General features: G+C 41.1%; 2 protein-coding genes across 8 annotated transcripts in view; both read left to right on the top strand.

Annotated features, from left to right (window-relative positions):
• TRABD2A (TraB domain containing 2A) overlaps positions 1-5287 on the top strand; it is a 67179-nt gene extending 61892 nt beyond the window's left edge. The window contains exons 6-7 of the mRNA XM_044443999.1: positions 2900-3166; positions 5104-5287. Coding sequence (XP_044299934.1) covers positions 2900-3166; positions 5104-5287 — 451 coding nt within the window. The remainder of the gene's footprint in view (positions 1-2899; positions 3167-5103) is intronic.
• Positions 5288-9482: 4195 nt separating this feature from the next.
• Positions 9483-12263, top strand: part of DNAH6 (dynein axonemal heavy chain 6) — a 171264-nt gene continuing 168483 nt past the window's right edge. For 2 of the 7 annotated variants that reach the window (XR_006416059.1, XM_044443965.1), the window contains exon 1: positions 9489-10172. The gene's annotated coding sequence lies outside the window, so the exon portion shown is untranslated. Of the gene's footprint in view, positions 10173-12263 lie in introns of all 7 variants that reach the window. The other 5 variants (XM_044443959.1, XM_044443961.1, XM_044443962.1 and 2 more) reach the window with 5 other exon arrangements.

Consider the following 12263-nt stretch of genomic DNA (forward strand, 5'->3'; position numbering starts at 1 on the left):
CTCTCAATTTGTAATTGTATGAGTTTTACATTGGATTTATGCGGTTTTATTAATTTAAATATGAAGGGTAGTTCATTTTAAATATACGTTATTTTGCAGCTGGGCTAAATGGTAGAGATGTTCCCATCTGCTTCTGCTCAGTGGTGAAGTAACTAGATCAGTACACATGGCAATGTGTGAGCAACATTTCACTGTAAACGTTTTATTTGAGTTAATACAAGGAATTTCTGTGTCACTGTATGCATGGTGGCCTATTTGTGCATGGTGGCCTATTTGTGCTTCACGTGGCATTACATAAATCGTGCGTAAATTAGCCTGAAGATTCAACAGAAATCTGGAAGTTGGAGGCAAGCACTGGGGTGATGGAAGAAGGATAACCGGGAGTAGGTGAGCTACAGCTGTCAAGGGCACTAGAGCCCTGGATGATTTGAAGCTGGAAAGTAAGGGCGAGAAATTTGAGGAGGGAGTTCAGTTGTTTAAAAGCTGAGACTCTCACAGTGGTGACTTTGTTCCTGTTTATCATGAAGATACAAAATAAACATAAAAGTCAGCATAGAGAATCCTTGAACGGATGTGTTATACTGTGAATGTTAGTGAGAAGTGGCAGTCCAGCCAGCAAATGTGGAGGGCACCAGTTTGGGGAAGGCTGGCATAGAGGAATGCATTGATCACCCAGACGAAAATGGTATTTTGCATCTTTGTGGAACAGCTTGAATTTACAGTAGATTTGGAACCCTGATTCTTGAAACTTACATTGCAGGGGGTGCTCCAGTGTATGGGATTTTTCATGCATTTTCCTGATCTTGATTTTCTGTGCAGCAGGGCTATTGTCAATTGAAAATGTTTAATTGATTACTAACCAATTAATTAAACTTTAGTACTGTATAGCCCAAGTTCAAAGCAGGTGAGTTCTTGAGGTAACGGAAGAGTAGGTAACTTTAACAAAAGCTACCACTCAGAGAAAAGGGGCATATTTGGAATCTTATCTAGAAACCCAAGAAGGCAAAAAGCTTTTAAAATAATTAACACTCAGCATTACTGAATCAAATAGTTCCCTTTGCTGATTGTTCATCGCATTTCACTGTCAGTTGACAAGGGAGCTTCCTTATAGCTGTGCAACTCTTAAAGTAAAGGGAGATTTGACACCCTTTGACTCAGTTTGATTAGAGATGATAAAAGATGATATTCTTTTATCTCCTGCTCCCTGTTTTTGTGAAAATTAATGGCCAAAGTGGCCTTGGCATTTTTGTTTTTCTGCTTACATTTTTTGTACCAGCCAAGGTATTCTCTCCTTTGTGTTCTTTTTTAGGAAAAAAAATTCAGGGTTACTCCTGAGTCCACCTTTTATGGCACTCTGGTGTTCCACCCCAGATTTCCCTGTCTTTCATCAATCTTTCAGAAACTCCCTTTCATGAGATCAGATACAGCAGGGTTAAAAAGGAGAAAAGCAGCATTCACTGTTCTGCAGATACTTTCTTCTACTTTGGAAAGCACTATTTTGGAAGGTTCAAGGTGTGATTTTTGTCCCCTCCCCTGGTGCTATCTGTATTTAAATGATTGCGTGGTGAGGGTGTATGCTGTAAATCACATAATCCCGATTAGTTGAGCCAGTCTTGGATGTCTTTCTGTATCTCTGGGTTCATTAAAAAGAAGATTTTCCCAAGCTGCTCTTTCCAGTGCATTCCTGTGAACGGGGGATCTAGCTTTGCATCAGAGCAGTGTTTCTGATGAACAAGTTGTCGTTAGAAATAGTAACTGGAGGTGCACTTCATTCACATAGCACAAAGCACGTGCTTTAAACAGTAGATGATTCTGTTGTGACTCTGTATTGGGAGTGACTCGGTTTGACTCAGCATGCAAAGACATGGCAGAACAACCAGTACCCAGCAGAGTCTGATTAGAGGAAAGCAAGGCCAGAGTTGAGAACAATGCACAGAGAGACGCAGCAAGCAGACTTTTCTGTGAAAGGTTCTTTAAGCTCCCAAGAGACATGCATTTTTTTAAAAAAAATAGTTGACATGCTCACAGACCTCTTGCCACAGTTATGCAGAGGAGCAGTCTTTGGCATGAGATGCAGTTTGAAAAGTTTGGACCCAGTTCACTTCCACTGGGGACACAGAAAGCAACCAGTTGTTAGATAATCTTCACATAATCCTATCATTGTTTAACCCTCAAATAGCCCGTGTTGGCCAGTTTGCACAACACACCACAACCCCCATCAACCCAGTTGAAAGTTTAATATTCAAAAGGGCAACCTAGCATGTGCCATGTATTAAATAAACCATGATAATCCTGCTGTGTTGTGTGAACCAGGTCAATGTCTGCAGGATGAAATGTAACAAGCCTAATGTGTCTGGAATCAAGTGTCAAATCCTCAAGGCCACAAGGTTAAGCAATAAACTCCAAAAGGGTTAAGCTGAAAGTTTAAGGAATTGTTTCTTCTTGCTATGGGGTCTTTGCATTCTTAAAAATGTAATTTAGCAAAGGATCCCGAGAAGTGCTTACTATCCGCATAATCCATTCAATTCAGCTGAAATTAAATTTTTCCCATCTTTGTAAAGGAAACATTGTTTCAAGAAAAAGACATTTTTTGGCCCACAATATTAAGTTCACATACTGTGTTTTTTAGAATCGGGCCTCCCCTGAATACATACCCTCCTTTATGCACTTTCTCTTTAGACATTGTTAGAGCTGGAAGAATGCTAGCTTTAGAAAAGGGAAAGGGAATGGTGAAATTGTCCTGTTGTTGAGCAGTTCTGGCATTTTCAGGGAGGCATGATGCTTGTAAGTAAACAGGCTGAAAAGCATGGTCTCCTCATTCAGGATTGTTCTTTGAAGTCACCCACCTGCTATCATCCCTCAAACTGCTTTCTGCGGCATTTCATTTTTCTGTTTGTAGTGGGAAGAATCAGAAGGTGCTGTCTGCCCTCTCTTCATCTTCCCCCGAATATACCTCTTACATCATCTCCCAGGAGCTCCACTCTCCCCAGCAACATCCACAGAAAGAGGAAGAAGAGGAAGAGGAGTTGCTACCCCACCTGCTGCTGCCAGAAAGCATCGACTTGCTAGAGAAAGTTGACAAGAAATATAAGAAGAAGAAAAAGAAGCAGCAGAAGAAGCAGCGCTTGCGTCAGTTCAATGACCTTTGGGTACGCATCGAGGAAAGGTAATGAGTTGGTGGAAGAGAGCAGCAGTGCTCTTGTGTATTGAGGCTAAGGCTGCATGCCAGATTCTCCTTCAACCTTCCGCAGGCCTCTGGTGGGTTCAAATGTTGTATGATAAGCAGCGTTCTATCAGGTGCATCCTTTTAGTAACAACTAGGCACCACGTGGGTTCTTACGTCACACTAATGTACCTTGGCAACAAACCATGGTGAGTTGATTTTTGTGGGAACAACCCATGGTGCACCTGACAGAAATTTGGGACACTGTAGATAATTGTGCCATTATTTCCTCTGGCCTGCCAACCAGCAGGGACTTTGGGCTCAGAGTGGCTCTCTTTGCCACAAGACGAAGCCATTTTATCTTGCTGTGGCTTTTCCCCTCTTTTACATTTGTTTTCCCGGAGATTGCTTTTCACAATCTTCTTTTTGATAGCTGCTGCCAGCTCCTCTGAAGTGCCCAAGAGACACACGGGAAGGGTTGCCAGTGGTTTACCACCTCTTTTTAAATTTTATTTATTTGCCCCTGAAATGAGCACAACTGGTGTTCTGTGTGTGTGTGTGTGTTTGCTCCAGAACCTCCTATTTCCATGCACATTTCCATGAATATGAACATAGACTTAGCTGTCCATGTTCTGGCAGGTTACCCACTTTCAGAAATGTAGCAGGTGCCAGCCATTGACCCAGCCATCCTCCCAATCCATTGGATAAGTCTGTTTATTTAATATTGCTTTGTCCTGACATCAAACTTCTGTGCTCCAGTAAAATGCAGTGAGCTGTACTTTTCCATCTGTAAGTGGAAGGAAAAGTTGGGGGCACTGGGACCCCCCCCCCCTCTCTCTCTCTCTCTCTCTCTCACACACACACACACACACACGATGCTTCCAGTGTGACGCAGGGATGAATTTCTCCACCTGCTTTTTACACACAAAGAACACTATGATCTTTGCTTTGAATTGACAGCTGTCAAGATAAACCAAAAAATATGAAAAACCCACACCCTACTGGGAGCTTCTCTGGTCCATGTTTATGGTACCTGCTGCATTTTCACAGCATGGACGACCCCTCCTCAGGACATTATCCAGATGAGACTTCCTATTTTCAGACCCATAGAAATGCCCATATCAAGCTCCATGTCAAGTCCTGTCTTCCCATAAAGTGTAGTTAAAGCTTCCTCGTGCCTTTGCCACCTTTTTGCCCCTTGCTCTGCATCACCAGCTACTGAAGGGATGGTGGCATCAGCAGAGAGGGTATAATTATATTTTACCATAACTTTAACTTACTATACAATATACAGCTGTCCCTGAGTCATGAACATCCAAATTATGAACAAACTACCATAAAGCCCATTAATTTAAAAAAAATTACTGTGGAAAATCATCATCACCATAGAGAGAGAGGAAGTGAAAGGATAGAGAGGCAGGCTTCCAAAGCATGCTTTTGGCTCTGCTCATCTGGCTAGGGAATGCTCTCTGGCATTTCCTTGCTTCAAAGATGAGGCACTAGTGAGTTTGGATGGGAGGGGAATATTTTCATTTTCCCACTTTCACCCAGGTACTACACCCCCAAACCCTGCAAATGTGGAGGGCCAACTATACACGATCCAACTTACATACTAATTCGCCTTAAAGACAAATTTCTGTTTTCACAAAAATGGAACTCATTTGTAACTTGGGGACTGCCTGTAGCTTGCTATACTTTTTATTTACTATACTAAATTACTGTACTCTATTTTGCTATGTAATTTTTACTAAAAGTTTTAGAGAGGAAGGAACTGAACTCTCAGTGTGCCAGTTTGTCATTTGGTGGAAGTCTTGTGCTTCTTGCAACATGCCCCAAGTAATTCTGCCTTACGGTAGCAGGTGCAAGCAGATAACAAGGGTGAATTCCACTCTTCTGGTGAATAACCTCTGATCAGAATTCTTCTTTTTCTTGCCTTGCAGTACCACTGATCCACCTCCTCGGATCCGCATAATCAATGGCTATATTACTGTAGAGCCCCAGCCACGAGGACATGGGCGAAGCAGTCACATCCAGACAGACACAAGTTGCTCCAGTGGGCGATTGCTGTTCTTCTACACATTGACATTGACTTTGGTTTTGCCTGCAGTGTTGTTGCTGGTGTGAATCTCCCACACAGAACTGCATACCCTTTTCAAATAAAGTATCTGGGGCTAAATGAGAAAAGAACTACTCTTCTGAATGGGAGATCATCTGTATGGATTTTTCTTTCTTTCTTCATCCTTTTCCTGAATCTGGACCATTAACATGATTAACTGGTTTGACCATGCCCAATACAGGAGAATATACTTTTAATGAAAGCCATTATTTATCCTTCTCTTGCAGAAGAATTATTTCATGTTATCCCATAATGATTTTGGGAGATGTATATGTAACATAGCTGTTATTTAGCTCAATGAAACTGACTTGAATACAATTTGTTTTGAGGTTTGCTTGTTGTTTCCACATGTCTTGTTTCTGTTGTCCAGCCAAACTTTGTGCACTAAAAAAGGCAACTGCAACTTTTTCAATTTCAAATGAAAGCTGATTTCAGTGGCAGTTCTACTCCCTCAAATGAAGCAGTCTCTAGCAGATTCACACAGTCATCTTGGCTCTGTTCAGGTGCATTTAACAGTAGCCAGCTTCCCTTTCTCTCTCTGTTCCTCACCCACTTTAGGAGGTGACACCTTCCACCCCAGCATTCTTGGAAAAGTTACATCTCCTAAACATTGGTGCATTTACCAGTTCAAAATTTGTTCTGCTCTCCAGCACAACTTGTACACTACTGTAAGGTATCATTGGAACCGTTCTGAATAAAGAAGTGCTCCATACTCCATGCCCTTCAAAAGGACTGCTAGATCCTTCCCTGCAGATGGTGACGCTCACATAAGCATGGTGCTAGTGTTCCTGGACTAGACACCCAGTATCAATAACTTTCCATTATAGTTTTTTCAAACATCATGAGAGAAGCCTGGACAGAAGCCATGTAGCAGCTCAGAATCAAGATGGTTAAATGCTCACCTCTGCCATTCTTCAATGCCTACCCAGTGCTTGAGGCTGGGATTTCAATCTACTACAATAGCAATTTCAAGCATAGAAATGATGGATAGCAGCTGCTATTCCATTTTAACTTGGTTCACACATCTCAACAAAGAACCCCAAGCAGTTTTCACGGCATGCTGACTTTTGCCTGAACTTACTGGTTGGACAATTGCAATGTGCGATACGGTTTCCATGCTCCCTGCTCAATCCATCTGCTCTTGCCATGTATTCCAGCAGCCCCCACATACGAAGTTTCCTTGCTTAATCTGTTGCGCCTTCTGATGGATCCACAGAGCTTTTGAGCTTTTGTCCCTCCTTCCCCCTCTTGAGTGTACCTGCCTTTCTGCAACACTTCCTAGCCTTTCCTCTGCCAACAGGAATAAAGCCGGTGATGATGCATGTGTTGCTAGGGAGTTCAGGGTAATAGAAATTGTGCGGCTGAGCAGCCATTTCTGTGGCTGCTCTTTCCATGGGACTCTGATATTTCCATACCAACAATTATGAAATGGAGCAAATGAAGAAGCTGCAGTGACGTGCTGTTGAAACCTTAAGACAGACTGCTGATTCTCTTTCCGAAATCAAAGGTATCGTGCAGAAATGCCACAACTAGGTCTGGATGATACAACAGATTATCGAGGGTAAGAAATCACCGTGGCTTCTCATGATGTGCGAACCCGGCTATTGGGTTACATTTTTTGTGGAGTAGCCTTTGCCACACATTGGCTGATTTGCTATGATAGAAAAGCATGTTAACACACAGTCCAATTTTGCAGAATGCTGTCACTTCAGCTTTCGGGAAAGAAAGAAAAGTCAATGGGGTGGAATCCCAAGCTTCCTGTCCGGCAGTGCAAAAGAATTGCTCCAACTGGGTTATTGGCAACAAACTGGCAAATGAGATTGAACACACACAATCCTCACATGTACTTGAATTGGCAGAGTATAATTAGGAAAGAGATACTGGTGTTTTAATGGCTAACTCAGTAAAACATTTGAGTGAGTCTCTGTTACTGGTGAAAAAGGTAGTTTCTGTGTTAAGCATCATAAGGAAAGGGCTTGAAAATAAAACAATGTTGTGTTTTATGCAAATCTACGGTACAGTCACATTTGCAAACTTGTACTCAACTTCTCAACTGATCTCAAAAGTTATGATAGTGAGTTGAAAAGAGATAACAGAAAAGACAAGTGATGAGGGATTCGAAGATGACTAGTGCAATTCCAAGCAAGCATAGACAGAAGAAGGTCCTACATTTCTCAGCATGCCCCAGCAAGCTCTCACATGACATTAAATGAGGATAATATGAAGGAAGATCGTATTATTCATGAGGCAGTGAAGAACCTCCAGGTTCAGAGACAGCATATCATGAAATATCAGCTGCTGGACACCAAAAGCAGCAAAGGGCTGTTGCCTTTAAGCCCTAATTATGGGTTTTCCATAACAGAAACATTGTGTGGAAACATTTACCTGTTCATGTTCTTAAATTGGTCAGGCGTTGCACAAAGAACACACACAAGGCCTTAGCAACTAATTTTCCTATAGAGCAGGGGTACACAACCCCAACAGCTGTGCTCTCCCTACCAGTTTCATCATTTATTATTTATTATTATTTATCAAAAGCTTTTATATGCCATCTGATTATATAGAAATCTCAGGATGGCTTACAATGCTTTAAAAGGACAATTTAAAAGACAACAATTTCCAATAAATGAATTAAAAACAAACCAATGTATAAATAAACAGTAAATCACAAAACAAAATGAGTGACTAAACAATTAAAAACTATTAATTTTAAAATGCCGCTTAAAAAGGTTTTATTCATCCAGGTTTTTCATTCCCTGTTGCTACTGCTAGCAGTGAGGAAAGGGATCCATAGCAGGATCACTGGGATATGTGTGCAGTGAACCTCCAGCCCCCATGACCACTCATGCCACATGTGGCCCTTGGGAGTGAAAGGGCTTCGAAGGGATGCACAATATAACCAGCCAGTTCCCAAACTCACTCTTCTAAAATTAACCTACTTGTAGTTTCTATTGCTCCAGAATTCTTTGTCTCGTGGATAAGGACTGATGGAAGTGAGTGAGAACCCTAATATTTAAACATTTATGTTTCATTTTTTATACCATCCAATAGCCAAGGTTCTCTGGGTGGTTAGCAAAAGTTAACACACAGAGAGAGAAATTTAGAACTAATTATTGAGAGATGTTTTCTACCAACTTAATTTGCAGATCACCAGCATTGGTTTGCATGTTTTGTTCTACTGATGTCAAGGCTTTTATATTTTGTTCTTCGGGATTAAGTTCTCTGCAGTTTTCTCTATATTTGTCAATTTCAGAGAGGGAACGGTGTTAATACAAGCCATAAAAACTTTAGGAGGATTGTTATGATTCAAAATGGTGTGTGTCCCTTTAAATATTTCAGAAGAGCAAGGGGGAGGGAAGAGGGGGATGAGTGAGTGAGGTGATTGGCTGGTGACTGACTGTGGGCGGAGCTTGGAAGTGTGTGAAGGGAGAAAATAGATACTGTTGGTCATTTAGCACTGAATGGTCAAGAGTTGAGGTCAGTGAGCAAATCTGCAGACTCTGAATAGGCAGCCTTCCCTTTAGAATCCCACATGGTGCTGTGGAAGTCATTTAAGAGTCAAAGGGAAAGGGAAGGAGGGAGAATACTCGGTGGACATATTAGCGACTAGGGAGAGTCAAAACCTAATGTTGTCAAGTATTACAGGGGCATGAGAGAGAGAAGATGACAGAAACCTGTGTGCAGAAGGGAAAGGTTAAACCGAGATAAATACAATTAAGACTAGTCAAAGTATATTCAAGAGAGAAAGGAGGATTTGAGAGTGAGGAGTGACTATGAAGGGAAACATTCCTCAGTCAGTTGTTATTATACATTGTTTTATTCCTTAAGGAAATAGGTTACTGGAGATCTTGAAACCAATACAAATGCAAATTTCTTGTACAAATACAGCTTTGATTTGTTTATTGTTAACCCAGAGTCATAGGTTGTTTGAATGCCAGTGTCTCATCCTCAGGACCACGTAGTCCAACAAAGGAGCCTTATAGCTTGGGCACAATATTGAGGGAAAGGTTAATTATCAGGATTGGAATAAAATTCCTGGTGGCAGTGCTACATACCTGGAAAAAGAGGGGGAGATACCAAGAAAGCCCAAGACACTCCATATCTAAATGAATTACAGGAGAGCACTCATGACAAAGATCTATCTGCATGCTTCCCTTTCTACCATTCCTCTGTTATTTTCCCTCTCTTATTGCAACAGATTCCAGATCCCTCAAATGGGGACCCAAAATGAAATGGAACCAAGTGCTAGGCAGCAGTCCTTTCAAAACTGCTCGTATTGTGGTTAATGTTACGGTGTTGTATTATGTTTGCAGTGTCAGAGTGACTCAAAACATCAAAGAGGGCAAGAGCAGCAAACGGTAAGAAGTGTGAATCAACAGTAGATTTGTTACTTTCCCCCCCTTTTTTCTCTTTTGGTACTGTTTGTGTGTAGGTAAAGAACGGTGTGGGTGCAGGCCGATACATTCAGAGTACTAAATTTCAGTTTTGATACTGAGTCTTATGACTGCTCCATTTTCTTCCATGTAGAATCTAAGCACAGCTGCTTTCGGGGGTGAGGTACACATGCTTGTAAAGTTCCATGGGCTATTATGGTCACTTTTGATCAGCTATTTATAATATGGTGACGCAGTCAGGAATGTGTAACAATAATGCTGATGACAGCTCTGGCATGTGCTTTAGATGATACATTTTTCCAGTGGTTTGATTCTAGAGGGAAAAGAAAAATGCAGAATTTATATTCTTTATTGGACCAAAAAGACTGAACAATATCAAATGCCAAACAAGAAGATGGAAAAAGATGTGAGATAAGGATTGCTTACGGTGACCAGATGCGAAGGAAGTCAGGGGTCCTGCACTTCTCAGACAAGTAAATTCCTTCTTCAACGATCTTAGGTAAGTACAGTGGTTATACAAGTGCAAATTCATTTACATTTTTTAAATCCTCCTTCTGTGGACAGTCTCAAAATACCAGTATGACAAACTTGATGGCTATTCCTAATTACTAATAAAGGTCTCAGTTTGAACGGAGTTAGTATTGCACATACAAACACATACACACTTCCAGATTGATGTAGGCCAGTACCTGTTAACAAAGCCTTCTGTAGCATGCTACCTTCTGGATGCTTTGGACTTTAGCCATTATGGCTGACTGTCACAGAATCCTATGAACTATAGACCAAACTGCATCGTGTTGGGGAAGGCTGTGTTAAAGTTGCTCATTTTCCCAAGTAAGCTAGGCAGAAAATGTTCAGCCTAAACAGTTTGGAAATATTGCACACGCTTTTCATTTTTATTCCTAGATTATAAAAGGATACATCTTGTTAGATTTATACACCACTTTTTTCTTCTAACAAATTCAAAGCAGCTTACATCATTGTACTGCTGCTGCTCTCTCTCTTCTTACCACAACAACCCTGTGAGGTAGGTTGGGCTGAGAGTCTGTGACTGGCCCAAAGTTACCCCATTGGCTCCATGGCCAAGCAGGGACTACAACCCAGATTGCCTGAGTCCCAGTCCCACACTCTTAAGCACTACATCATACCGGCTCTCATGAAATTCTTCTTCATGAGAGTCTATTTTTATTGTTTAAGCAAATTAAGTTATGAATTTTTAAACAAGAGGTGTTGAAGTATGTCTATGATCATGCCTTCAAGAGGTCACCGTTTTCCTTAGATGGTTGCAGCTGGTAAAGGACAAGTACTCTGAAAAGCTGCAATACACTTCGTGGAGTTTCTAGGTTTGAGGCTCATTCAGGTAACACTGACACAAAAGTGCCTGCAACTAACTAGTTCCAAACCTCATGACTGGGTCTAGAAGATTCCCAAGCAGGGCTCCAGAAGGCAAAGGCTGCAAGCATCCAGGATTTTGGAAGAAGCAGAACAAAGCCTTCAAAGGAAGACCCTGCATGGACTTGGCACTAACCATTGTTTTGTACTTACAATTTGTGTTGTACGTACAATAGAGAGCATACCTGGGAATCAAGTGTGGTTTTAATTTTTTAATTATTGTGCAAAGCATAAACATTTAATGTGATGTAGGCATTCCAGGAAATTAGGAAGAGAACAATGCTGTACTTGGATAAAAATTATGTGGGCAATGGTGAAGTTGTTAAACTAATCATGGATTGGTGGAATATATATTTTTCTTGTAGTTTGCTTGTTTGTATAATGTCAGTAAAGAATTCTGGAATACTGGACTTCTTGTCTGTCCTTCCAAGCCCTCCTCTCCTCCTGCTTTCCTTCTGCATTGTTACCATCCACCTTGTTGAACATAGCTGCACCTGTGTATTTCACTCATTTCGCTTTTGTCAGGTGTCCAACCTCTTACTTCCCCCTTTACAGCTTTGCAAAACTGTGGCTCTTCCTTTTTGTCCCTGTGATAAAGACTCTAGTCTGTGCTCTGGTCATCTTCTACTGCAGTCATTTTCTTCTACATGCTCCTAGGCTCTGTAAAAGCACTATGTGCATTGATGCAACTTTGTATGGTAAACTTCATCCATTCCCCCTCCCCTCCACTGTTGCGGGAGGTCATAGTGACAGAGTGACACAAGGACACCAAAATCCTGGCACTCATCCTGCCAAATTGTCATATAAATTGATGTTTCCATAATGTACTAGTTTTAATTTCACTAAATCCTACAGTCCTATCAACCAGATTGATCAGTTCAAAAAGCGCCTCTGATGAATCGGGAAACAGATTTTCTTTTAATGTTAGTTATTTTTAATACAAGTGCTGGTAAAAACAGCAGATAGAGGTATCACTTTAGAAATGACATTCTTATCTCACAAAGTACAGAATGCTTCTCCCAGTATTGTACACAGGGTCTAAAATTAAAAAACAACAACACTTTTTCCCCTTTAAAATGTTTTTCTTGTGGGATGATGATGATGATGAGGAGGAGGAGGAGGAGTGTTATTTAGAATGAGAGTGTTATTTAGAATGTTATTGTGGGATGATTTTATCCATACTGTATGGACACTTAAG

This window comes from Varanus komodoensis, unplaced genomic scaffold, assembly GCF_004798865.1.
Source record: "Varanus komodoensis strain SLA01 unplaced genomic scaffold, ASM479886v1 scaffold43, whole genome shotgun sequence".
NCBI lineage: Eukaryota > Metazoa > Chordata > Lepidosauria > Squamata > Varanidae > Varanus > Varanus komodoensis.